This window comes from Piliocolobus tephrosceles, chromosome 1 (assembly GCF_002776525.5).
Source record: "Piliocolobus tephrosceles isolate RC106 chromosome 1, ASM277652v3, whole genome shotgun sequence".
NCBI lineage: Eukaryota > Metazoa > Chordata > Mammalia > Primates > Cercopithecidae > Piliocolobus > Piliocolobus tephrosceles.
The window spans coordinates 202,522,656-202,545,723 of record NC_045434.1 but is presented as its reverse complement, the minus strand read 5'-3'; the positions used below and the strand labels follow the sequence as shown (position 1 = coordinate 202,545,723).

Genomic DNA, 23,068 nt, shown 5'->3' with positions numbered 1-23,068 from the left:
CCGGCCAGTTTATTTCACTTAGCACAATGTCCTCAAAATTCATCTGTATGGTAGCATATGTCAGAATTTCCTTCCTTTTTAAGGTTGAATAATATATTCCACTTTTTAAAACAGTTTTATTGACTGGGCATGGTGGCTCACACCTGTAATCCCAGCACTTTGGAAGGCCGAGGTAGGCGGGAGGATTGCTTGAGCCCAGAAGTTAGACACCAGCCTAGGCAACATAGCAAGGCCCTATCTCTACCAAAAAAAAAAAAAAAAAAAAAAAAAAAAAACAGAAAACAAACTTCATTGAGATATTAATATACCATACCATTCATTCATTTCAAGTGTATAATTCAATGGACTTTTTGTGTGTGTGTGTATCCATAGTTTTGCAACCATTTACAACCATTTGCAGGTATTCTAATTTTAGAACATTTTTGATACCACAAAAAGAAACTCTACCCATCAGTAGTCATTCCCCAATCCCTGTCACCACACACTCCCTTCTCTCAGCCCCTGAAACCATCATCTACCTCCTGTTTCTGCAGCTTTGCCTACTATGGACATTTCACAGAGCAAAATCATGTGATAATGTGACTTTTGTGACTGTTTTTTTTTTCATTTAACATAGTGCTTTCAAGGTTTGGCCATGTTATAACATGTATCACTACTCTATTCCTTTTAATGATTGAAGAATATTTCCTTGTATAGATATACCATATTCATCAACCAAATGTCCATGGATGTTTGGTTTTTTCCATTTTTTGGTTATAATCAATAATGCTGCTATGAACATTAGTGTACAGTTTTTGTGTGTGGATGCGAAAATGTTAAAAATGCAAAGTGTTAAAATAGAGACATTTCTCTTGGTATTGTATTAGTCCGTTTTCATGCTGCTGATGAAGACATTCCCAAGATGGGGTAATTTGTACAGGAAAAAAGTTTATTGGACTTACAGTTCCACATGGCTGGCGAGGTCTCACAATATGGCAGAAGGCAAGGAGGAGCAAGTCACATCTTACGTGGATGGCAGCAGGCAAAGAAAGAGCTGGTGCAGGCAAACTCCCGTTTTTTTAAAGCCATCAGCTCTCATAAGACTTATTCACTATCATGAGAACAGCACGGGAAAGATCTGCCTCCATGATTCAGTCATCTCCAACTGGTCCCTCCCACAACACGTGGGAATTAAGGGAGGTACAAGATGAGATTTGGGTGGGGACACAGAGCCAAACCATATTAGGTATATGCCTACAAGTGGAATTACTGGGTCTTAGGGTAACTCCATGTTTAATGCTTTGAAGAACTGCCAAGCTGTTTTCCACAGTGCCTTCACCATTTTACATTCCCATCAGCAATGTACGAGGGTTCCGGTTTCTCCGCCTCCTCACTAACTCTTGGTATCATCTGTCTTTTTGATCACAGCCATCCTAGTTGGTGTGAAGTGGTATCACATTATGGTTTTCGTTTGCATTTCCCTAATGACTAATGATGCTGAGCATCATTTCACATGCTTGTTGGTCATAAGTTTATCTTCTTTGGAGAAATGTCTTTAAATCTTTTTCCTATTTTAAAGATTGGGTTGTAATCTTTTTATTGCTAAGTTATAAGAGCTCTTTAGATATTCTAGATACAAGTTCCTTATCAGACGTATGGTTTTCAAATATTTTCTCCCACTCTGTTTTTTTTTTTTAATTTTATTGATGGTACAGTTTGCAGCAAACATATTTTTCATTTTGATAAAGTTCAAATTATCTTTTTCGTGTCACTTGCACTTTTGATGTGCTAAGAAACCATTGCTAACTCAGTGTCACAAAGACTTAGTCCTATGTTTTCTTCTAAAAGTTTATTGTTTTTTTCTTTTCTTCTTCTTCTTCTTCTTTGTTTTTTTTTTTTTTTGAGACAGAGTCTTGCTCTATAGCCCAGGCTGGAGTGCAGTGGTACAGTCTTGGCTCACTGCAACCTCCTCCTCCCAGGTTCAAGTGATCCTCCTGCCTCAGCTTCCCAAGTAGCTGGGGTTACAGGCCCCTACCACCATGCCTGGCTAATGTTTTGTATTTTTAGTAGAAATGGGGTTTTGCCATATTGGCCAGGCTGGTCTCGAACTCCTGACATCTAGTGATCAGCCCGCCTTGGTCTCCCAAAGAGCTGGGATTACAGGTGTGAGCTACCGCACTGAGCCTAAAAGTTTATTTTTTTTTGTTTTGTTTTGAGATAGAATCTCACTCTGTTGCCCAGGCTGGAGTGCAGTGGCACCATCACAGCTCAAATCAGCCTCGACTTCCTGGGTTCAAGCCATCCTCCCACCTCAGCCTCCTGAATAGCTGGGACTACAGACATGTGCCAACATGCCCATGCCCAGCTCATTCTTTTTTTTTTTTTTGGCAGAGATGAGGTCTCACTATGTTGCCCAGGCTTGTAAAAGGTTTATAGTTTACATTTAGGTCTCTGATCCATTTTGAGTTAACTTTTGTATATGGTATAAGGAAGGGGTTCAACTTTATTCTTTTGTATGTGGTATAAGGAAGGGGTTCAACTTCATTCTTTTGCATATGGGTATCCAGTTATCTCAACAATGTTTGTAGAAAAGACCATTTTTCCCTATTGAATTGTCTTAGCACCCTTGCACTATGATGAGTTTTGATTAATTTTTGTATATGGTTAGAGGTATGAATTGAAATTCTTATTTCTTTTCTGTCTTTCTCTCCCTTCCTTCCTCCCCTGATCCCTGTTCTGTTTCCCTCTTTCCTTCTCATCCTCTTTCTTCTTTCTCTCCCTCCCTCTGTTTCTTTCTGTCTTTCTCCCTCTTTCTCTCTCTTTTTTCTTTCTCTTCCCCCTCCACTCTCCCTTTCTTTCTATTTCTCTCTCTCTCTGTTGATAGTCAGTTGGCCTAGCAACATGGTTGAAAATTCTGTTATTTCTCCATGAACTTCCCTTTGCATCCTTGTCAAAAATAAATTTTCCACATGTGTAAGTCTGAGTCTCAATCATCTATTCTGTTCCACTGACCTATTTATCTTTATATCAATATCATATTATCTCAATTACAGTAACTTTTTTTTTAAGGCAGAGTCTCCCTCTGTCACCCAGGTTGGAATACAAGGTACAACCATAGCTCACCGCAGCGTTGACCTCCCAGACTCAAGCAATTCTCCTGCCTCAGTCCGCCAGGTAGCTGGGATTACAAGTGTGTGCCACCAAGCCATGTTAATTTATTTTGTTTGTTTGTGAAGACAGGGTCTTGCTATGTTGTCCAGGCTGGTCTTGAACTCCTAGGCTCAAGCAGTTCTCCCACCTTGGCCTCCCAAAGTGCTGGGATTGCAGGTGTGAGTTGCCACACCTGGCCCACTTTATAAGTCTTGAAATCAGGTAGTATAAGTCCTGTAATACTATTAATCTTTTTATAGTTGATTTGGCTATTCTAGAACCCTTGAATTTCCATATGAATTTTGGGATCAGTTTGTAAATTTCTATAAGAAAAGTCTGTTAGGATTTTGATTGAGAGTGCACTGACTATAGAGCAAATAAGAATTGACATTGTAACATTATTGGGCCTTCTGATTCATAAGCATGACATATCCCTTGATTTACTTTGGTTTTCCTTGATTTCTCTGAGCATCATTTTATAGTTTTTAATGCACAAGTATCCATTTTTTGGTCAATTTTATCCCTAAATATTTCATATTATTGGATATTATCGTAAATGTATTTTTTAAAAAATTTCAGTGTCCAATTACTCGTTGCTAGTATGTAGAAGTACAATTATTACAACTATTTCATATTTTCGTCTTATATTCTGCAACCTTGCTAAATTCAGTTGTTAGTTTCAGTAGCTTTTTTGTAGCTTCTACAGGATTTTTTATATGGACTATTATGTTGATGCCAATAGACACCAACTCTCTTCTTCCTTTCCAATCTGAAGGCCTTTCATTTCTTTTCTTGGCTGTTGCACTAACTGAAATCACCAGTACAATATAGAATAGAAGTGATGAGAGTGGACATTCTTCCTAATCTTAGGGAGAAAAGCATTCAGTCTTGCACCATTCAACCTGGTGTTAGTCATAGGTTTCTTGTAGATGCCCTTTATCTTTTTTTTCTTTTTTTTTTTGAGACGTTGCCTAGGCTGGAGTGTAGTGGCACAACCTCGGCTCACTTCAGCCTCCGCCTCCCGGGTTCAAACAATTTCCCTGCCTCAGTCTCCTGAGAAGCTGGGATTACAGGCCTGTGCCACCACACCCAGCTGATTTTTGTATTTTTAGTAGAGAGCAGACCATGTTGGACAGGCTGGTCTTGAACTCCCGACCTAAGGTGATCCACCAGCCTCAGCCTCTGAAAGTGCTGGGATTACAGGCATGAGCCACTGCACCTGGCCGTAGATGTCCTTTCTCAAGTTGGGGAAGTTCCATTCTGTCTGTTTGTGGAGAGTTTTTTAAATCAGGAATGGATGCTGGATTTTGTCAAATGGCATTTGTTTTGTTTTCTTGAATTTGTTGAGATGACCATATGGCCTTCCTTCTTTAGTCTGTTAGTATGGTATATTTTGACTGATTTTTAATGCAAAACCCATCTTTCATTCCTGGGATAAATCCCACTAGGTCATGGTATATTTTCTTGTTTACCAGCGTTTGCCTGTTTGCCAATATTTTGTTAAGAATTTTTAAAATCTATGTTGATGAGGAATCGTAGTCTTGTAGTTTTCATTTCTTGTAATGTCTTTATCTGGTTTCGGTATTAGAATATTGCTGGCTTAGTATAATGAATTGGGAAGCACTTTCTTTATCTAAATTTTCTGGAAGAATTTGTGTATAATTGGTGTTATGGGCTCAATTGTTTTCCCCTCCCCTAAATGTGTAATTTGAAGCTGTAACCCTGGTACCTCAGAATATGGCTGTATTTGGAGATAGTGCCTTTAAAGAGGTGATTAAGTGGAATTGAGGGTGGGCCCTAATCGAGCGTGACTTGTGTCCTTATGAGTAAATTTAGACACACAAAGAGACACGAGAGATGTGCATGCGCAGAGGAAAGGCCACTTGAGGCCACAGGATGAAGGTGGCATCTTCAAGCCACAGAGAGGGGCCTCAGAATGAAATCAGCCCTGCCAGCATCTTGATCTTGGACTTCCAGACTCCATATCTGGGAGAGAATAGATTTCTGTTATTGAAGTCCCTCCATTTGTGATGTTTTGTCACGGCAGCCCTAGCAAACTAATACAATTGGTGTTTCTTCTTGCTTAAGTATTTGGTCAAGTCCACCAGTGAAGCCATCTAGACCTGGAGTTTGTTTGTGGGAAGGTTTTAAACTACGCATTCAGTGGCTTTCATAGATACACAGCTATTTCCAGTTGAGTGACTTTGTGTCTTTTGAGGAAATTGACCATTTTATTGTAGTTGTTGAATGTATTCTTACACTCATTTTAATACCAAAAATTACAAATAAAAAAATAAAAACCACCAGTTATTCCACTGTCTCAAGATGTCCATTACTAATGGTTTTACATTGCATCCTTCTAGAAAATTTTTATACCTGTGTACACCAACTCCTTTTTAAAAATGCTATTACCTTGTAGTACAGGGTGGTTTTTTTTTTTTGTATCATGAATGTTATTTGAAAACATGATTATGGATGGATGACTAATAATTTGCTTAACGAACCCCTAATTTAAGTTGCTTCTAATGGGGTGGGGGGAGCATCAAGAAAACACCCCTTCAGTGTCCCTCTTCTGTCTCTAGGAGCAACTCAAGCTGGCATTTGGTTTGCAGTCCAGAAGTGGAATTACTGGGTCAACCAGTTTATTATTGACTCGCTATTGAGCACCCTGAGCTTGGTAGGGGGAGGGTGGAAGGAAAGGGAAGAGCCTGTCCTCTTCCTCAAGGATCAAGCCTCTCTGAAGACCAGCCCAACCAGCATGTCCAGTGGGAATTCCAGTTGAGAAAGTAGCAGTGATGCTGCTCAGAGGCTCTCAGGGGTCCCTGGCCCCAGCCTTGGCCTCCTCAACCTGTGTCAGAGTGGCTCTAGTTATCTGCAGGTTGGAGGCTGTATCTTCAGGATTTGGACATACTGGGCCTTATTTCTCGATTCTTCCTTTTTTGGAATGTGGTGACATCATTAAGTGATGTTTGTGAAACTAGGGGCAAAGATAGAAGCCAAACTTTGTGCAGACAAGTGAAGGCAGACACTAGTCTTGTTCTCCAATCACTCCCAGTCTGATGGAGCAGATGCAGCCTTGTCCCAAGGGGGAAGCCCTAGGCTTTTGGAAAAAACAAAGGCCCCTTCCTTCCAGGATCCCCAGTCTGAAGGAAGTGTCAAGATTCATAAGCCAAAACATAAAACATATACAGTTAGCAACACCTGTATATATTTTGGAATGCATCACCAAATGCAAATAAACACCCTCCCATGCAAGGACCTGTGATTGGATGCAGTGGGTTTTTTCCGGGATAACTTCCTGGAGAGGAGACAGACCTGGATCCACAGAGAGGAAGCTGGGCAGAGGAAGGGTGGGGGCTGGGCGAGGGAGATGACATGTGGACTGTGGTTTGGTATAGCCAGAAGAGGAGGCTGGCAAAGCTAAGGGCAAGAAGGGAAGCCCCAGGGGTCTCTTCTGCCCCTGTTGGCAGGTTCAAGGACACTGAGACAGATGGGGCAACTTGAAGGTGAGGGGATTATTTGCAGTGTCAACTTCCAAGAGTCCTCTTCTTCTGCCTCCCTTGCTGTCTCTTCCCAGCATCTCAATTCTCCCCAAGGCTGGAGGTCAGCCCCTACTTTGCTGTTTTTTGTAGACATGGGGTCTCACTATGTTTTCCAGGCTGGTCTCAAACTCCTGGCCTCAAGCAATCCTTCCGTGTTGGCCTCCCACGTTGCTGGGATTGCAGGTGTGAGTGACTACGCTGTGCCTAGGCCTCTACTTTGTAACAATCAGATCTTTAACTGGGCACCTACACCTGCCCCCACTCACCACATGACACCCAACTTGTATGAACATCATCCTCATTCGGTGAGGCCTTGTTACGTGCACTTACAGCTGAGAACTTAGAGACCAGGGAAGGGAGTTCTCCTACCAAGACCTCACAGTGGGGAAGTGGGGGTGCTGGCATGGGATCTTTTATCAGTGCGACTGCTCAAACCCCCAGGCTCAGCCCAGGTGACCCAGCCCTGAGAGGGGCTCCCAGAGCTCACACCCCCTTGGATTCTCTCCAGCCCCGTCTTTCTCATACACACCACCCCCCCTTCAAAAAAGGCAAATGGTGCTGACAAGGCCCAGGCCCCACAGGCTCTCCATCAGATAATTGTGCCCCCTATGAGGGCAAATTTGGCAATGTCACAACCCTGCTAAGTTGGTTTAGGTAGAATCCCCAATGTAGTCCTCCATATCTGATTGGGTTTCTCGTCCTCCATGTCCCCCAGGTGATGTCTGAGCAACCCACCTGCCTTCAGCAGGAATCCTGGTGGATTGGTTTAGCCAGAGTCTCCCAACCCCCCACGACCCCTGATGTTTCTTCTGGTTAACTTTTCATCCTCAGACCCCACCCTGCTCCTTGGCTATGAATTCCCGCTTTTTCTTATTGTATCTGCCATTGAGTCCAGTCTCTCTTCCCCACTGTGGGACCCACTGCCATGGCCCTACACCTGTCCCCATGGCCCCTTTGAACAAAGCCTGCCTTACTGTGCTTCAACAAGTGTCACTGAGTGATGTTTTGTCTTTAACATCTTTCAAATGGGGAAAGAGAGGCCTTTGGGCTAATTTCCTTTCGGATGCATGGGGAAGGCCGATTCTCCTATCTGGTATGTAAACCCCCAAGTCAGGCAGGCCAGAGCACCCAGGGGTGGGGACTGTACCAACTGGCTGTGGGCAGGGCTGTGGGGGTGGGAGGAGGAGTTGGAGCCTCCTTTTTCTAGGGCATGTGTCACCTGCCTCCTGCCCAGGGGCATTGCCCTGGCACTCCCCTGCCAGTGTGCGCGGCAGCCTGAAGCTGGAGCCTGCTCCCCGCAGCCTCTGGAGCGTATCTCAGACCTTTCAAGACCTATGTTGCTGGCCCCCCAGAACCCGGAACATGGCAGATGGGGCGCAGGCCAACCCCAGAGCGTTCAAAAAGAAGGTGCAGGATAGATGCTCCTCTGGGTGGAGGGACCCACGCTTCCGAGCCTCCTGTCCTTCAAGAACCCCCAGGTAGGTGCCTGCTACCCTGAGATGGAATCCCCAGCGGGGGGAGGGACAGGGGTGTGGGACTGGTTCCTAGAATTCCTCTCTCCTGAGAGTCTGCGTGGCGGGCTGAGATGGTCACCACTTTTCCAGCACTAAATGAGGATCATTTAGTCAACCCTCACGTGGCATTCATGTGGCCCAGGGAGAGTGAGGCCACAACCCTCATGTGGCCCAGGGAAGCTGAGGCCACACATTTTGGAAGCAGTGCTGGGACCAGAATCCAGGGACCTAGGAGTCCTGGCTTTGGGTTCAAGACCCAGCTGCTAAGCTGGGTCATATGACTTCCTTCCAGGACTCCCTAGTGTGTGCATGGGAGGTCCGGCCTGAGACAGTGGGCTTCCTGTCCTGGAGGCTGATGTGTAGAGGGGGCTCCTGCCAGAGTAGGGGGCAAAGAGGTGCTCGTGCCTCCTGGCTCTGCCATCTGGGGTGTGCTCCTCCAGGAGGGGCTGGGCAGGGGCTGATGACAACATTAGGAGCAGCAACTAGGACATCCAGGGACATCACTGATGACACCTGTCATGAGGCTCAGGAAGGGAGCAGCAGGTCCAGCACTGCCAGGGGTGAAGGGGATGGACTCAAGCTCCGGGTTTTGTCCTCCCTCAGGTCTAGCCTGGGTATGAAGAAGTTCTTCGCCGTGGCCGTCCTTGCCAGCAGTGGTGAGTAAAAACTCCAGGGGGCTCCTCCTCTCCCGCTCCTGGCCTGTCTCCCATGACCTTGGGCGCCTGAGTTATGGTTCCACTGACCAGCCTAAGTTCCTTCCTCTCGCTGGGCCTTTGCTTCCTGGCTCAGCCCAGCAGGCTGCACCCAATTCTGGGGTTGTTTACCCCTCCAGCCACCTGTAAACAGGCTTTTATGAGCCCCAGGGGGCAGGGCGCAGGGCTGAGCAAGCATCATAAATGCTGGTGTTGGCTGGGCATTTGTGTACCTGAGTGTGTATTAGTGTGTGTCCATCAGACAGGAGTTAATGATTTCGCATGCAGACAGGCGCAGGTATGTATGAGTGTTAGGTGTGCCTGAGCACTTGATGATGTCTATGTGTGCAACATGCATCTATAAAGTATGTGACGCTGTAGGCACCTGAGTGCAAGCCCGTTTGTGTCTTCGTGTAAGCGTGTGTTAATTGGGGTGTGTGTCTCCAGAGCGTGCTTACGGATGTAGGGTGCATAGATCTGTAGAAGGGTGTGTGTGTGTGTAGGGTGGGTGTCTGTGTACTGCAGAGTGGTGGCAGGTCAGGGGCTTCTTTCTGGGGATGGTACCCAGGGTATCATGGCTCTAGGCAGCCCCTCCATAGGATTGTTGTGTGAGGCTCTCGACACAAACCTGACCCTGCCACTCGTCCCAGCATCATTCATGTGGCAGGTGTCCCAGTTCCATGGCCCATTGGCTGGGCCTCTCGCTGGCCTTTCATGCAGCCTGTTAAACCTCACCAGAACACAGCCTGGCTTGAGGAAAAGAAATAAATGCCAAAAACCAAAATAAGGTTCCACGTGAGAGAGGGCTGGCTGCATTCAGGCAAAGTGACCTGTTATCGAGAAGATGACCGCTTGAGTTCAGCCCAAGCCACTGGTTAGGGGCAGAGCCCACTGAATGCAGACTTGGATTCCTTCTCTGGGACAGTCAGTGTGGATGTGGCCTTGAGTCGGGCCCCTGCGTTGTGTATGTGAGTGCATCTGTAATGCACGAGGGTGTGAGTGTGCAAGTGTGTGTGTGTATCAGGTGTGTGTGTGTGTATCTGGTGTGTGTGTATCAGGTGTGTGTGTGTGTCTATCAGGTGGGTGTGTGTATCAGGTGCGTGTGGGTAAGTGTAGGTGAGTTTGAGGTGTCTGGGGGTGAGTGTGTGTGCAAGTGTATGTGGTGTGTAGAGGAGACTGTGAGGTGGGCAGGTGTGTGAATGTGTGTGAGATGGGTGTGTGTGTGTCTGTGTGTGTGTGTGTGTGCACCCTGTGCATGGCCGCGTCGGTTTCTTGCTCTTCTTCTCTTGCTACATGGGAGTTGACGGTCAGGGGGTCCTGGGGACTGGAGGTGCCCCCTCCCCCAGGGTAACATTTACAAGGCCAGGGGTGGATGGGGAGGAGGCCAGGGCCTCACAGTGGTTGGGTCCCTCCTCAAGGCGCTGTGTGGGCCAGGCACTCTACACACCTTCGTGGTCACACTTCAACCTCCAAGGTGCCCTGCAAGTAGGGCATCATTATCCCCATCCTCTGCTTTGGGAATTGCAATCCGAGAGGTTGCTGGTATGCGCCAAGCCTCAAGCAGGGCACTGGCCTACCTGATCTCTCATGGTTGAGATTGTTACTCCCATTTTACAAATGGGAGAACAGAGCCCCAAGGAGTTCCAGCCGGCCTTGGTCATTGGCCTAGGTCTGTCTGACTCCAGAGTCAATGCTCTTCCCACTAAGACACATTTGAGGTGGCGAGTTCCCTGTCGTTAGAGATGTCGGATACTATGTCTCTGGAAGCAGGCAGGGATTCCAGACTCTGGGATTCCCCTGAGCCACCAGTTTCTGAAACTGTTGACTTTTCCCTCTCCCAGTACATTTCCTCATTCAGGCTGGGGAGCAGGGTGGGGACACGGAGAGAGCAGCAGGAAGGGTGCTGAGCTAGGCCCCTCACGCTGACTGCAGCTGGAATGGCTGGGGTGGGGGAAGCAGGCAGAGCTGCGCTGCGCTGTGGTTAGCTTCCCAGCTCCAGAGCACACAAACCCGGGGCAGTCTGGGCTCTGCCCCTTCCAGCCTGTGGGACCTGGGCAAGCCTGCACCTTTCTGAGCCTTAGTTTCCTCACCCATAAAATGGTGATAGATTGGGTCTCCTGCTAGTGCGTGTAGGGCAGCTTCCCCCAGGTTAAGGACTGTAGGTGCCAGACTGGGCATGTGGACCCAGTGCTGCATCCAGGAGGATGTGCAGAGGCAGCGCAGGTGATTCAGAGAGCCACTGCACGGGCACAGACTGCAAGACTGAGAGAAGCAGTGACAAGGGGAGAATGTGTCCTGGGGTGGGCTGGCCTGGCAGGTGCCATGAAGCTGATTTCGCTGGTGCAGGGAGTGTCCTTGCACTATTTCTCCCTCTGTATGTGTGTGGGGAGAGCGTTTTCCTTCTTCCTACCCCCAGCCAGTATCAGCCTGTACTACAAAGGCTTTTCTGTTTCTTCATTAACGACCAGAGCACCGAATTGTCTCTGGATTGATCCTGAGATGCACCAGCCCCGGGATCATGGTGGGGACTCTGAGGCCCCCAGGAGGGCAGAGGCAGGAGGCAGAGGCCAGGAAGGGACCCAGAATCAACCCCCCTGAGCTTGCCAACAGCATGTGGCCTTTGCAAAGCCTCCTCCAGCGTACCAGGCGCTTGGGCATCCCCCTTGAGAAGTGTGTACAGCCAAGTGGCAGAGGGTGTGGGTGCAAAACCCTCACTGCCTGGGTCCAAATTCTGTCTCCACTGCTTTCTGACAATAGGACCTAGAGCAAGTAACGAAATGCACTGGGCCTCGGTCTTCTCATCGACATAGCGGGATAACAAGAGCGTGCATAGGGTTGCAGTGCACACTCAATGGGTTCATGCACGGAAGGGGCTTGGGACAGTACCTGGCATGGAGCAAGCCCCCAGCAAGGATGACCTGCATTGTTTCCTTGGGGCTGCAGGGCTTACTGCTGGGATGTGGGTGCACACCATGCATGGTACCTTGTAGATTTCTTTCCTCCTGCTCAGCTGCCCACCCTTCTTGCCCCAGCTTCCTCTCCTGCTTTCTCCTTCCTTCTCCCACCTATCCTAGGTATTGAGAGGATGGTCAGTCCAGACTCTCAGGATGAGAGAGGATGGGAGCAGCCAGCCACGGGGCAGGGGCTCAGAGCACCCCCTGGTTCTCTTGCAGTTCTGTCCACAGCCCACAGCAGCCTGCTCAACCTGAGGGCCATGGTGGAGGCCGTCACGGGGAGGAACGCCATCCTGTCCTTCGTCGGTTATGGTTGCTACTGTGGGCTGGGGGGCCGTGGCCAGCCCAAGGATGAGGTGGACTGGTAGGTACCAGACCTGGGCTCCTGTCAGGGGCCAAATGAGGACAGCTGAAGGTCAGACTGAACTTGCCCTCCATCTCTGAGAGGGGGAGACCTTCTTTCCCCAAAGGATCTGGCTTCTTTGATGAGTTGGTGACCAGAGCCTGGTCTTTGACTATGTTCTTTCCAAACTGTCTTGGGCGCTTTCTGTTGTCCATCTCCAAGGTCATGGGCTTGGAAGTGTTTCAGCCCCTCCTCTCTCTAGGAAGGGACCTTTGACTATGGTAGAGCAGTCATACAGCTGACACCCCACAAAGGCAAGGACTGTGACCCCTGCCCGCCTCAGGCTGGAGGCTCTGGAAGACAGGACCGTGCCTCCTCCATCAGACTGGGAGCTCCCAGCAGCCATGGCTTGTCTTTTCCTCCTATCTCCCCAACAGCAGCCAGCACCACGTTTGTATCACAGAAAGCTTAATAAATGCACGTTGACTAGCTGACTTCACTCCCCCAGAGGTGAGGGACAGCCACACTGCCTGTGCTTCTTGTCCCCCATCCTACTAGTCCCTGTTGACAACTCCAGACCTTTGTCCCTCCCTGGCCATGAGGCACTGCCAGGGGTAGCCTCTGCCTACAGTCAACGCTCCTCCAACCTTGACGTAAACCCAGGCAGGCCCCTGACCCCTCCCACAGCTGCAGCCGGGGCTCTGGGGGAAAGCTGGGAGCCCTGTGGATAGAACAAAGACACAGGGGAGAATGTGTCCTGGGGTGGGCAGGCCTGGCAGGTGCCACAAAGCTGAAGCTGTGAGGATCGGAACCTGGGGTACTGGCCCCAGCTCTGCTTGGCTGTTTGACCTCGGACAAGTAACTGTCCCTCTCTGGGCTTCAGTTAGAACATTTGACCTGTGAGAGACTGGAAGAGAAGATCAGAGGTTTCTGCTGGTGGGAGATGGGCCAGCCCAGCCATGCCTGTCCACTCACCTCTGCCGCTCCCTAGGTGCTGCCACGCCCACGACTGCTGCTACCAGGAACTCTTTGACCAGGGCTGTCACCCCTATGTGGACCACTATGATCACACCATCGAGAACAACACTGAGATAGTCTGCAGTGAGTTCCTCCCCTGTCACCTGGGCCCCTGGAGAAGGGAGTGGCTGGTTCCACCAGGCTGTGCTGGGATGGTGGACAGGCTTGCCATATTAAATAAAGGCTGCTGGCTGGGTGCGGAGGCTCACGCCTGTAATCCCAGCATTTTGGGAGGCCGAGGCGAGTGGATCACTTGAGGTCAGGAGTTCGAGACCAGCCTGGCTAACATGATGAAAACTCGTCTCTACTGAAAACACAAAAATTAGCCGGGCGTGGTGGCGCACGCCTGTAATCACAGCTGCTGGAGAGGCTGAGACATGAGAATCACTTCGAACCTGGGAGGCAGAGGTTGTAGTGAGCCAAGATCGCACGCCACTGCACTCCCGCCTGGGCAACAGGGTGAGACTCTGTCTCAAAAAAAAGAAAAAAGAAAGAAATACAGGCTGCATAGTGAAATTCATTTCTTAGCTATACAATAAAAATGTTTTAATATTCAATACATCCTAAATATTGCATGGGACATATTGATACTCAAAACCGAATGCTAGTATAAAATTAATTAATATTTATAGAAACTGAAATGTTTAGGACATACTTCTACTAACACACGTACTTTTTTTTTTTTTTTTTTTTTTTTTTTTTTTGAGAAGGAGTCTCGCTATGTCACCAGGCTGGAGTGCAGTGGCACGATCTCGGCTCACTGCAACCTCTGCCTCCCAGGTTCAAGTGATTCTCCTGCCTCAGCCTCCCAAGTAGCTGGGACTATAGGTGCACACCACCATGCCCAGCTAATTTTTGTACTTTTAGGAGAGACAGGGTTTCACCATGTTGGCTAGGATTGTCTTGATTTCTTGACCTCGTGATCCACCCGCCTCGGCTTCCCAAAGTACTGGGATTACAGGTGTGAGCCACTGTGTCCAGCCAAACATGTACTATTTACCTGAAATTTTAATTAATTAATTAATTAAGACAGGGTCTTGCTCTGTTGCCCAGGCTGGAGTACAGTGGTGCCATTGTAGCTCACTGCAGCCTTGACCTCCAGGGCTAAAGTGATCCTCCTGTCTCAGTCTCCCGAGTAGCTGGGATTACAGGCAAGTGCCACCACGCACAGTTGATTTTTTGTATTTTTTGTGGAGTTGGGGGTCTCACTATGTTGCCCAGGCTGGTCTTGAGCTCCTGGCCTCCAGCAATCCTCCCACCTCTGCCTCCCAAAGAGTCCACTGGGATTATGGATATGAGCCACCAGCCAGCCCAGCCTGAAATTGAAATTTAACCAGGCATCCTGTGTTTTGATTTTGGTTTTGCTTTTTTTGCTAAATCTAAATCTGACCAGCCTAGTTGTGGCTCGAGAACATCTCCCTGAGGTGCTCTGAGGCTCCAGTCCTGGAATTGGCATCCCAGTTCTCCTGTCCCCCAAATTCTGAGTGATTCTGATTCAGTGGGTGTGGGTGGGGCCCAGGAACTTGGCTTTCAGCCGGCTCCCCAGATGGTTCTGAGGCTGCAGCTCTGCAGGGAGGCTCTGAGGCATGCTGGCCTGGGAGTCGGCAGACCTGGGTTTGAACTCTGGTTCTGTCGCCATCTCCTAGCTCCATGTAGCCCTGGGCAGGTCCTTCCCCGCCTGGCCTCAGTTTCCTCACTCATGGGTCCATTGAGGGGTTTGGATCAGAGTGGACTCTTTCTCTTTTGGTTCTGTCACTCGGACCCCACCAGCAGAGGTGGCTCCATCCCAGGACGCCCAGTGTTTCTAGGGATCCAAGGTATCAGCACCTGGCCTGGTGTGCTCCCTCATTTACCATGAACTTGTTGTGGCTATTTGCCAACTGAGACATGTAGGTAAGCGCAAATGGCATCCAAGTAGCAGTGCCCAGTTTTCCCTGCCCTGCCCCACTCTGTGCTCCTCTCTGAGGCAGGACTACCCCCTGGCCCAGCCTGTGAGCAGCCCCTGGGCCCTCTTTGCCCCCATGTCTTCACCGGGTACTACCAGTTGTTGCTTATTAATAGCTCACAAGCAATGCTGGCTTTGCAAAGACACTCAAGTCTCCTGTCATCTGGGAAGGAGTCTAGTGGAGACTGGGGTGCAATTTGGGACCCCTTGGGAGCCCAGATCTCTGTGGTCCTCATGTTCTGCTGTTCAAACATGAGGTGGAGGGGCTGGCCTGAGATAGCAGATGCCCCCCTATTAAAGCAACTGGAGGAGATTCTTCCCCCACCACCACCCACCAGGGGTAACGGACTAACTTAAAGCAGTGACTTTCATGCTGGGTTTGGGGGATCCCTGGCACCACTGGAGCCAGAGGCCTTGAGAGGTGATAGCCACACAGTTCCTGAGAGCTTCAGCTGGTACTTCAATGCATTTTATCATTAAGCAACTTCTTCTGAGGCTGTCTGATGCACCAGCCTTCTTTATGCAGTTTCGTTTAAGAGACAAGATTTTGTTGGTAGAAAGTATGAAAAGTTTGCAGACCGATCAAGCTAGTTGGAGGTTCTCAAAGGGTCGTCCCTGAACCAGCAACAGCAGCAGCTGCAGCACCCAGGAAATTGTTAGAAATGCCAATTATCAGGCCCCACCCAGACCTACTGAATCTGACACTTAGGGATGAGGTCCAGCAGTCTTTGTTGGAACACGCCCTCCAGCTGATTCTATTGTGCACCTGAGGATGATTCCTGAAATCTACTAATTATAACAACAGCACAGAGACAAACAACAGTAGCATCTGCCCTGGAGTAGGCATGTGCTAGGCTCTCAGGCATTGACTAAGCTTTTGACAAGTGTTTTTCCCACTCATTTCTTACCAATAACTCCATCTTTTTTTTTTTTTTTTTTTTTTTTTAAAGACAAAGTTTGGCTCTTGTTGCCCAGGCTGGAGTGCAGTGGCATCATCTCGGCTCACTGCAACCTTGGCCTCCAGGGTTCAAGCGATTTTCCTGCCTCAGCCTCCCTCAGCTGGGATTACAGGCGTCCACCACCATGCCTGGCTAATTTTTGTATTTTTAGTAGAGATAGGGTTTCACCATGTTGGCCAGGCTGGTCTCAAACTCCTGACCTCAGGCCATCCACCTGCCCCCGCCTCCCAAAGTGCTGGGATCATAGGCGTGAGCCAGTACGCTCGGCAATAACTCCCTCTTCAGTGGGCTTTCTTTGAATCTGTGATTGAAGGGAAGAGGTCTGGGATGGCAGGAAGTAACGGGCCTGGGGGGTGTGGGAGGTGCTTTAGTTCTGTGGGTGACTTAGGTAAACCCATCCCCCTTTCTGGGGCTCAGTTTCCCCAGTTATGCAATAACTGTGTTGGGCTTCAGTGGTTCCCTAATTTTACTACACACCAGAGTCACCTAGAGAGCTTGTTACAACACAGACTGCTGGGCCCCAGCCCACAGCTTCTGACCTTGCAGGCGGAGGGTGGGGCCCGTGAGTGGTGCTGGTCCTGCCACCCGGGGAACACATTCCAGGGACCACTGGGGTCTTCAAGCCTGTGCGCTCCCCTCCCCAGCAGTGATCCAGGGGGAGCCACTGCCCCTTTCATCCACAGCCTTTGCCATCCCCATCCCCCATAGGTGACCTCAACAAGACAGAGTGTGACAAGCAGACATGCGTGTGTGACAAGAACGTGGTTCTGTGCCTCATGAACCACACGTACCGAGAAGAGTATCGCGGCTTCCTCAATGTCTACTGCCAGGGCCCCACGCCCAACTGCAGCATCTATGAACCACCCCCTGAGGAGGTTACCTAGAGTCACGGATCCCCGGCGCCCCCCACCCCTCCCTAGAGCCTCTGAGGTCTGAGAGAGAAGAGCGGGCGGAGGGGACCGGATGAGGAGCAGGGAGGGTAGGAGCCAGGCTGGGAGCCCAAGGGTTGCTGGCTGCCTCCTCCCTGGAGCTCTCCAGCGAGGGCTCAGCCCCCACAGGACTCAGGAAGGCCTGGGTCCTGACTCCCCCAGCCCAGCCCAGCCCCAGGCATGGGTGCATCCTGTTGCTGGTTCTGGACTGGGTGGAAGGCATGGAGCTTGTAGGAGTCTCTCCTGAGGGTGGCTGGGAAGACCCGAGAGAGAGGAGGGGCCTCTGAGTGGGGCCTCTGTTGCTGGCGCCAGCTTGACTCCCCGGAGCCTTCGAGGGTCTGAGCTGCCAGCCCAGGTCCAGAGCTGGGTGCACCCTCGGGCCAAGATCACAGGAAGGCAGATTGCTGGTCACGAAACCTGGGTTCCGGGAGCCCCTCAGCTGATCCCACAGGATGGCCCGGGGTGGTGGCTGCTTTGGGCTTGAGGCTCTCAGGAGCCCCACTCACAGAGCAGGTGCCCCACCCCAGCCCTCACTGAGGTGGCCATGAGTCCAGTTCAGACCCTAGGGGATGTGCAGTGCTGAGTGTCCCAGCCCTGAAGTCCAGCCTCAGAGCAGGCTCCTGGGCACTGACAGAGCCACACACCCAGGTACACCTCACAGGCTAATACGGGGACACACGAAAATGTGGCCTCCAAAACCTGCAAGTCTTCTCTGTGCCCCCCACCGACCCACGCATGTCACCCCAACCCTGCCCCACCACACCACGTGGGTCTGAGGAGCGCCCCTACCCCCACCCTCCGGGTCCCTGACAGACACTGCCCTCCTGGCCTGCACCTGGAACAGCAGCCAGAACAGTGGAGGGGGACCCACACTCTCCCTGGTCTGTGGACAGGCGTCACAAGTCCCATTGGTGGGGAAGAGGCTGAGGGCTGAGACCCACCTTAGTGAAGAGGGAAATGTAAGCAGGGAGAGCATCAAGGCGGGAGGCTGCCTGGAAATTTCTAGAAGAGAGTCAAGGTAGGAGGCTACGTGGAAGCTTCTAGAAGGCAGTAAGGAACAGGGTGGTGAAGGAGAGGGGAGAAGATGGGAGCATGGAGAGATGAGGTGAGTGACAGCCGCCAGCAGGGAGGGGCCTCCAGGCAGCACAGAGGAGCTGGGGGGCAGGGCCTTATGGGGCTGGATTCCTGTGTGGGGCGTGGAGCTGGGGCTGAAGTAGAGGGGACGGCCTTGCGGCCCCCAGCACTGTTGTTTCTCCAGGTGCACCATCACCTCCTCCTTACCTGCCCGAGCCTCAACTCAGGGTCAGCGGCCTCTATGGAGCCAGCCCCACCTGCCCAAGGACCACTGAGGCCATCCTCCGCCTGGACTCAACAGCCGCCAGCAAGTTCGTGTGGCAGTGCCCCTGGGGCACCATTGTCACTGGGGAGGGAGAGCCAGGAAGGGTGGAGAAGGAGGCAGAAGGGGCACGTATGAAAAAGAGGACAGGAAGCCTCACCAGAAGCGGTTTCCAGAGCCCCAGTCTTGGAGACAAGGACACTGCCACCCAACGCCACAGTCAGTGTGGGAGGGGCCCACGTCCCCCACCCCCCCACGCTACACCGCTGCCTCCTGCTGGCCATGGTCCTCTGGCTGGGAGGAATGTGGGTTCCCAGCTGTACCTCTCCCCCCCGCACACACACCCTCCCGTCCCTCGGAAAGTCTAGGCCAGGATCTGGGGATGGGATTCTGCTGCCCAGGGGTCCTGCCTGCCCTCACTCACCCCAGATGCTTTGGATGCTGCAGGTCCCAGAGAATCTCCACAGGACTTGGCTTCCCCTGCTCAAATGAATAAAGGCCTCCTACCTCAACTCCCCATGGCTGGGCCCTCCTTGGCACAGTGACTCCCCCTGCTTCTCCAGCTCTGGGAAAGGTGGGTTCCCATGCCCAGTAGCTGGCATGACCCATCTCCCTCCTGCCCCCAGCCTGGGGGTGAGAAGTGGTGCCCAGGCCATGGACCCTAGGCCCCATGGTCCAGCAGTGGGACGATGACCGTGGTATGATGATAATGACAGGGCTAAGCACTTTTCAGACACAGATCTCTGCAGTACTCTCTCCACCCATTTCTGTTGAATAACTGAGGCCCAGCGAGTTCAAGTCACACAGGTCACAAGTGATGGGGCTGGGCTCTGGGCTCTGAGTCCTCTGTGTTGGATTTTTTTTTTTTTTTTTTTGAGACAGAGTCTCACCATATTGTTCAGGCTGGAGTGCAGTGGCGTGATCTTGGCTCACTGCAACTCCACCTCCTGGATTCATACGATTGTCCTGCCTCAGCCTCCGGAGTAGCTGGGATTACAGGCGCCCGCCACCACGACCAGCTAATCTTTGTATTTTTATTAGAGACAGCATTCCACCATGTTGGCCAGGCTGGTGTTGAACTCCTGACCTCAAGTGATCCGCCCGCCTCAGCCTCCCAAAGTGCTGGAATTACAGGGGTGAGCCACCGCTCCTGGCTGCGTCTGATTTTAACCCCTGCACCTTGCAGCTCCTGAATGATGATTTGGGCATCTGGGGCAGTGGGAGGAGAGACCAAGGTCCTGATGCCGGCCCATCTGGTTCTCCTTCCAGCTCTGCCGCTGACATCTGTTGAGCCTTGGTGGGCCCATCTGTGAAATGGGAGTACATTTCTGCAGTGAAGAGTCCCAGGCTTGTTGCGACAGTCACTGAGACAGCGGGAGGAAAGGGCTTTGTGAACTGAGTAGGGTGGGGAGGGGAAAGCAGGCCGGAGATTATTACCGTCGAGATCATTAGTGTGGAGGCTGGATATTTCTTCAGAATGAAAGAGAGTGACAGTGGGACCATGAGGGTCCGGCAGGGCAGCTGGGTCCTGGCCCCTTCCTGACTCAGGCTCCTTCCTGTATGGGCATCGGTTGCCTCCCCCGCAGCGACCAGAGCGGCTGTTTCTCATGCTCTCTAAAGCCGTGGGCTTCCCTGGGGACATCAGCTGGGGACATCAGTGGGTACCCCTGTGTTATATGGGGAAGCTTTCACAGACGACCCTGCAAGAAGAGGGATTCCTCAGCTCAATATTTTAAGTTGAAAATCCCTGGACAAGCTCACCCACGGATTCGTTCACTCAGCGGCCCTCCATGACAGTGCCTTGCGTGCCAGCTGCGGTGCTGGGCTTCCAGCCTGTGCCCCCTCGGGGAGTCTGCAGCCCAAGTGGGAGGCAGACGCTGACACGCGGTGCTAAGTGGTGTGACCGGGAGCACACGGGTGAGAGAACCCAGGTCTGTGTGGCAGTCCCAAAGGTGCCAAAAGGGGATGGGTGCAGCTGGGATGGTGCGGCTGGGGTCTCCCTGGCGTGGAAAGGAGTAGCAGAGGGTCACATTTTGTGAGGAGAGGCCCTTTCTTCTACCGCCTGGGGATCTCTTCCCCTGGGGACCAATGAAGACTCCATCCGGGGACTGAGATCTTCCACGCTAAAGCTTAAGGAGGGGGCTGTCCGTGCTCCTCTCTGTCCTGGGGCTGCCATCTCTGCCCAGACCTAGGTCCGCCTACCCTCTCGGGAGACCCGTGCCCCTCCAGGCCCCTTTCCCCTTTCCTCGGACCTGTGGGGGCGTCGCTGACAGTTTTTCCAGAACGTGGGCGACACCTAGTGGACATCACGGGTCACAACCGGCGCTCCGCTCCACCCCTCCCACCCCTGCCGCCCCTCTGCCCCGGACCCAGAGTGGAATTCGGTTGAGGGCCTGCCGCAGGCCCACCGTGCCCAGGAGAGCACAGGAAGCCATCAGTGTGGCCTCCACCATCCTCTCATTGTTGTCATCACCGCCTCTCAAGAAGTGCTGCCCTTAAAGCAAACAGCACAGGCTGGGTGACACTCCGGCCCTGTCCCTCGCGGGCCGTGTAGATGTGGCAAGTCTCTTCACCCCTCCCAGCCTCAGTTTCCCCTTCTGTAAAATGTGGTTGATAATGAAGCACACCCCATAGGGTTTGAGGATGACATGAGGTCAGGGATGAGAATGCCCCTAGCACAAGGCCTGCCATGAAGAAGGGAAATTGTCTAGAGCGGGTGGCTGGTGCCCTGGGCAAAAGACCCTCAGGTAGGGGTGGCAGACGGCGGCAGGTAGAAGAAGTTGTTGCTGGTGGAAGTGGACTGCCTGTGACATTCTTCCCCAAACAGAAAACTGGCAGAAGCAAAGCTGCTATTTAGCAAGAAAATCTGGCTCCCTGCCTGTGAGTGTGAGGGGGAAAGGGAGCGGGTGGGAGGAGGAGGAGGGAGAGGATGCAGAAGGGAAGGGTCTGTGGACCCTTGCTGTCCCTAAGCCACAGCCAGGCACCCGGGGCCTTGACTGACCCTGCCCCCAGCTGGGCCTAGGAGCCGACACTTCCTCAGCCCGGCCCTGACTATGAATGCAGAGAGGCAGCCGTTCCCCCAGAGGTTGGCATGGTAACACTAGCTGGTGGCTTCCCCAGTTGTGGCTTTCTAACAAGCAGCTGATGCTACCAACTGTGACAACAAGGAAAGTTCTGGAGAAAAACACCAAGGCTCCTAGCAACAGGAGACGGGGTGCAGTTTTTTTTTTTTTTAAAGACATATTGGGCCAGGCGCAGTGGCTCACGCCTGTAATCCCAGCACTTTGGGAGGCCGAGGAGGGTGGATCACCAGGTCAGGAGATCGAGAGACTATCCTGGCTAATACAGTGAAACCCCGTCTCTACTAAACAAAATACCAAAAAAAAAAAAAAAAAAAAAAAAAAGCAGGTCATTGTGGCTGGCACCTGTAGTCCTAGCTACTTGGGAGGTTGAGGCAGGAGGATGGCATGAACCCAGGAGGCAGAGCTTGCAGTGAGCTGAGATCATGCCACTGCACTCCAGCCTGGGTGACAGAGTGAGACTCCATCTCAAAAAAAAAAAAAGATGTATTGCCCTGCCAATGTCAACCCCTCTAAAACCCATGCTCTGCCCAGGAAGGGAGTCTGGGATCTCAAGATGTCAGGGCCCAAGTAAGAAAAGCAGAGCACATCAATCACTGTGCCAAGAGTTTTGCATGTGTCCTCTCATTTAACCCTCTCAGCAGCCCTAGGAGATGGGTGAGGAGAGAGGCCATTTCTCTTACCCTCTCCTGTCTCTGAAGAGAAAGAGGAAGTAAAAGTTGAAAAACAACAAGAATGAAGTCAGTGGCAAGACCAGCCGGTGCCACTGATGACCAGGCCTGAGGTTAAAACATTAATGCCCTACTCTCGCCACATGTGCTCTCAATCTATCACGACCCTTTCTTTTTCTTTTTCTTTTTTTTTTTTTTTTGAGATGGAGTCTTGCTCATCGCCCAGGCTGGAGTGCAGTGGCACCATCTCGGCTCACTGCAAGCTCCGCCTCCCGGATTCATGCCGTTCTCCTGTCTCAGCCTCCCGAATAGCTGGGACTACAGGCGCCCGCCACCACGCTCGGCTAATTTTTTGTATTTTTATCAGAGACGGGGTTTCACCGTGTTAGCTAAGATGGTCTCGATCTCCTGACCTTGTGATCCGCCCACCTCGGCCTCCCAAAGTGCTGGGATTACAGGCGTGAGCCACCACACCCAGCCTATCACAACCCTTTCATGTGGAACCCCTTAGAGTTGTAAACCCTTAAAAGGGCCAGGACCTCTGTCTTCGGGGAGCTCGGTTCTTGAGACATGAGTCTGCCAAAGCTTCTGGCTAAATAAAGCCAAATCCTTCCTTAACCCGGTGTCTGAGGGGTTTTGTCCGCGGCTTGTCTTGCTGCATTTCTTGGTTCCCTGACCGCAAAACAAGGTAATTGACAGACGGTTGAGGCAGCTTAGGCCTGCCTTGCAAAGTATCCCTGTGGGGGGCTCTGGCCGGCTTGGGCTACATGAATCCTGAGAGCGCTCCCCAGTAAGCATTTGCCCCAGTGGAACGCCTTATCAGAGCGGTGCACGGCAGGCCCCCGCGCAGGATCAATGCAGTGGCTGAACACGGGGAAGGAACAGGCACTTGGAATCTGGACAACTGGAATACAGTAGGACCAGTCCTGGGAATTTCCCCACTCCATTTGAGTGGAA

At 51.3% G+C, this 23,068-nt stretch overlaps 1 protein-coding gene across 1 annotated transcript; it reads left to right on the top strand.

Annotated features, from left to right (window-relative positions):
• Positions 1-7,937: 7,937 nt before the first annotated feature.
• PLA2G2F (phospholipase A2 group IIF) lies at positions 7,938-16,979 on the top strand. Its single transcript, XM_023219288.1, has 5 exons — positions 7,938-8,149; positions 8,789-8,841; positions 12,051-12,195; positions 13,166-13,275; positions 16,804-16,979. Exons 1-5 carry the CDS (start codon positions 8,034-8,036, stop codon positions 16,977-16,979), a joined length of 600 nt encoding a protein of 199 aa, XP_023075056.1. The 5' UTR covers positions 7,938-8,033.
• Positions 16,980-23,068: the final 6,089 nt, after the last annotated feature.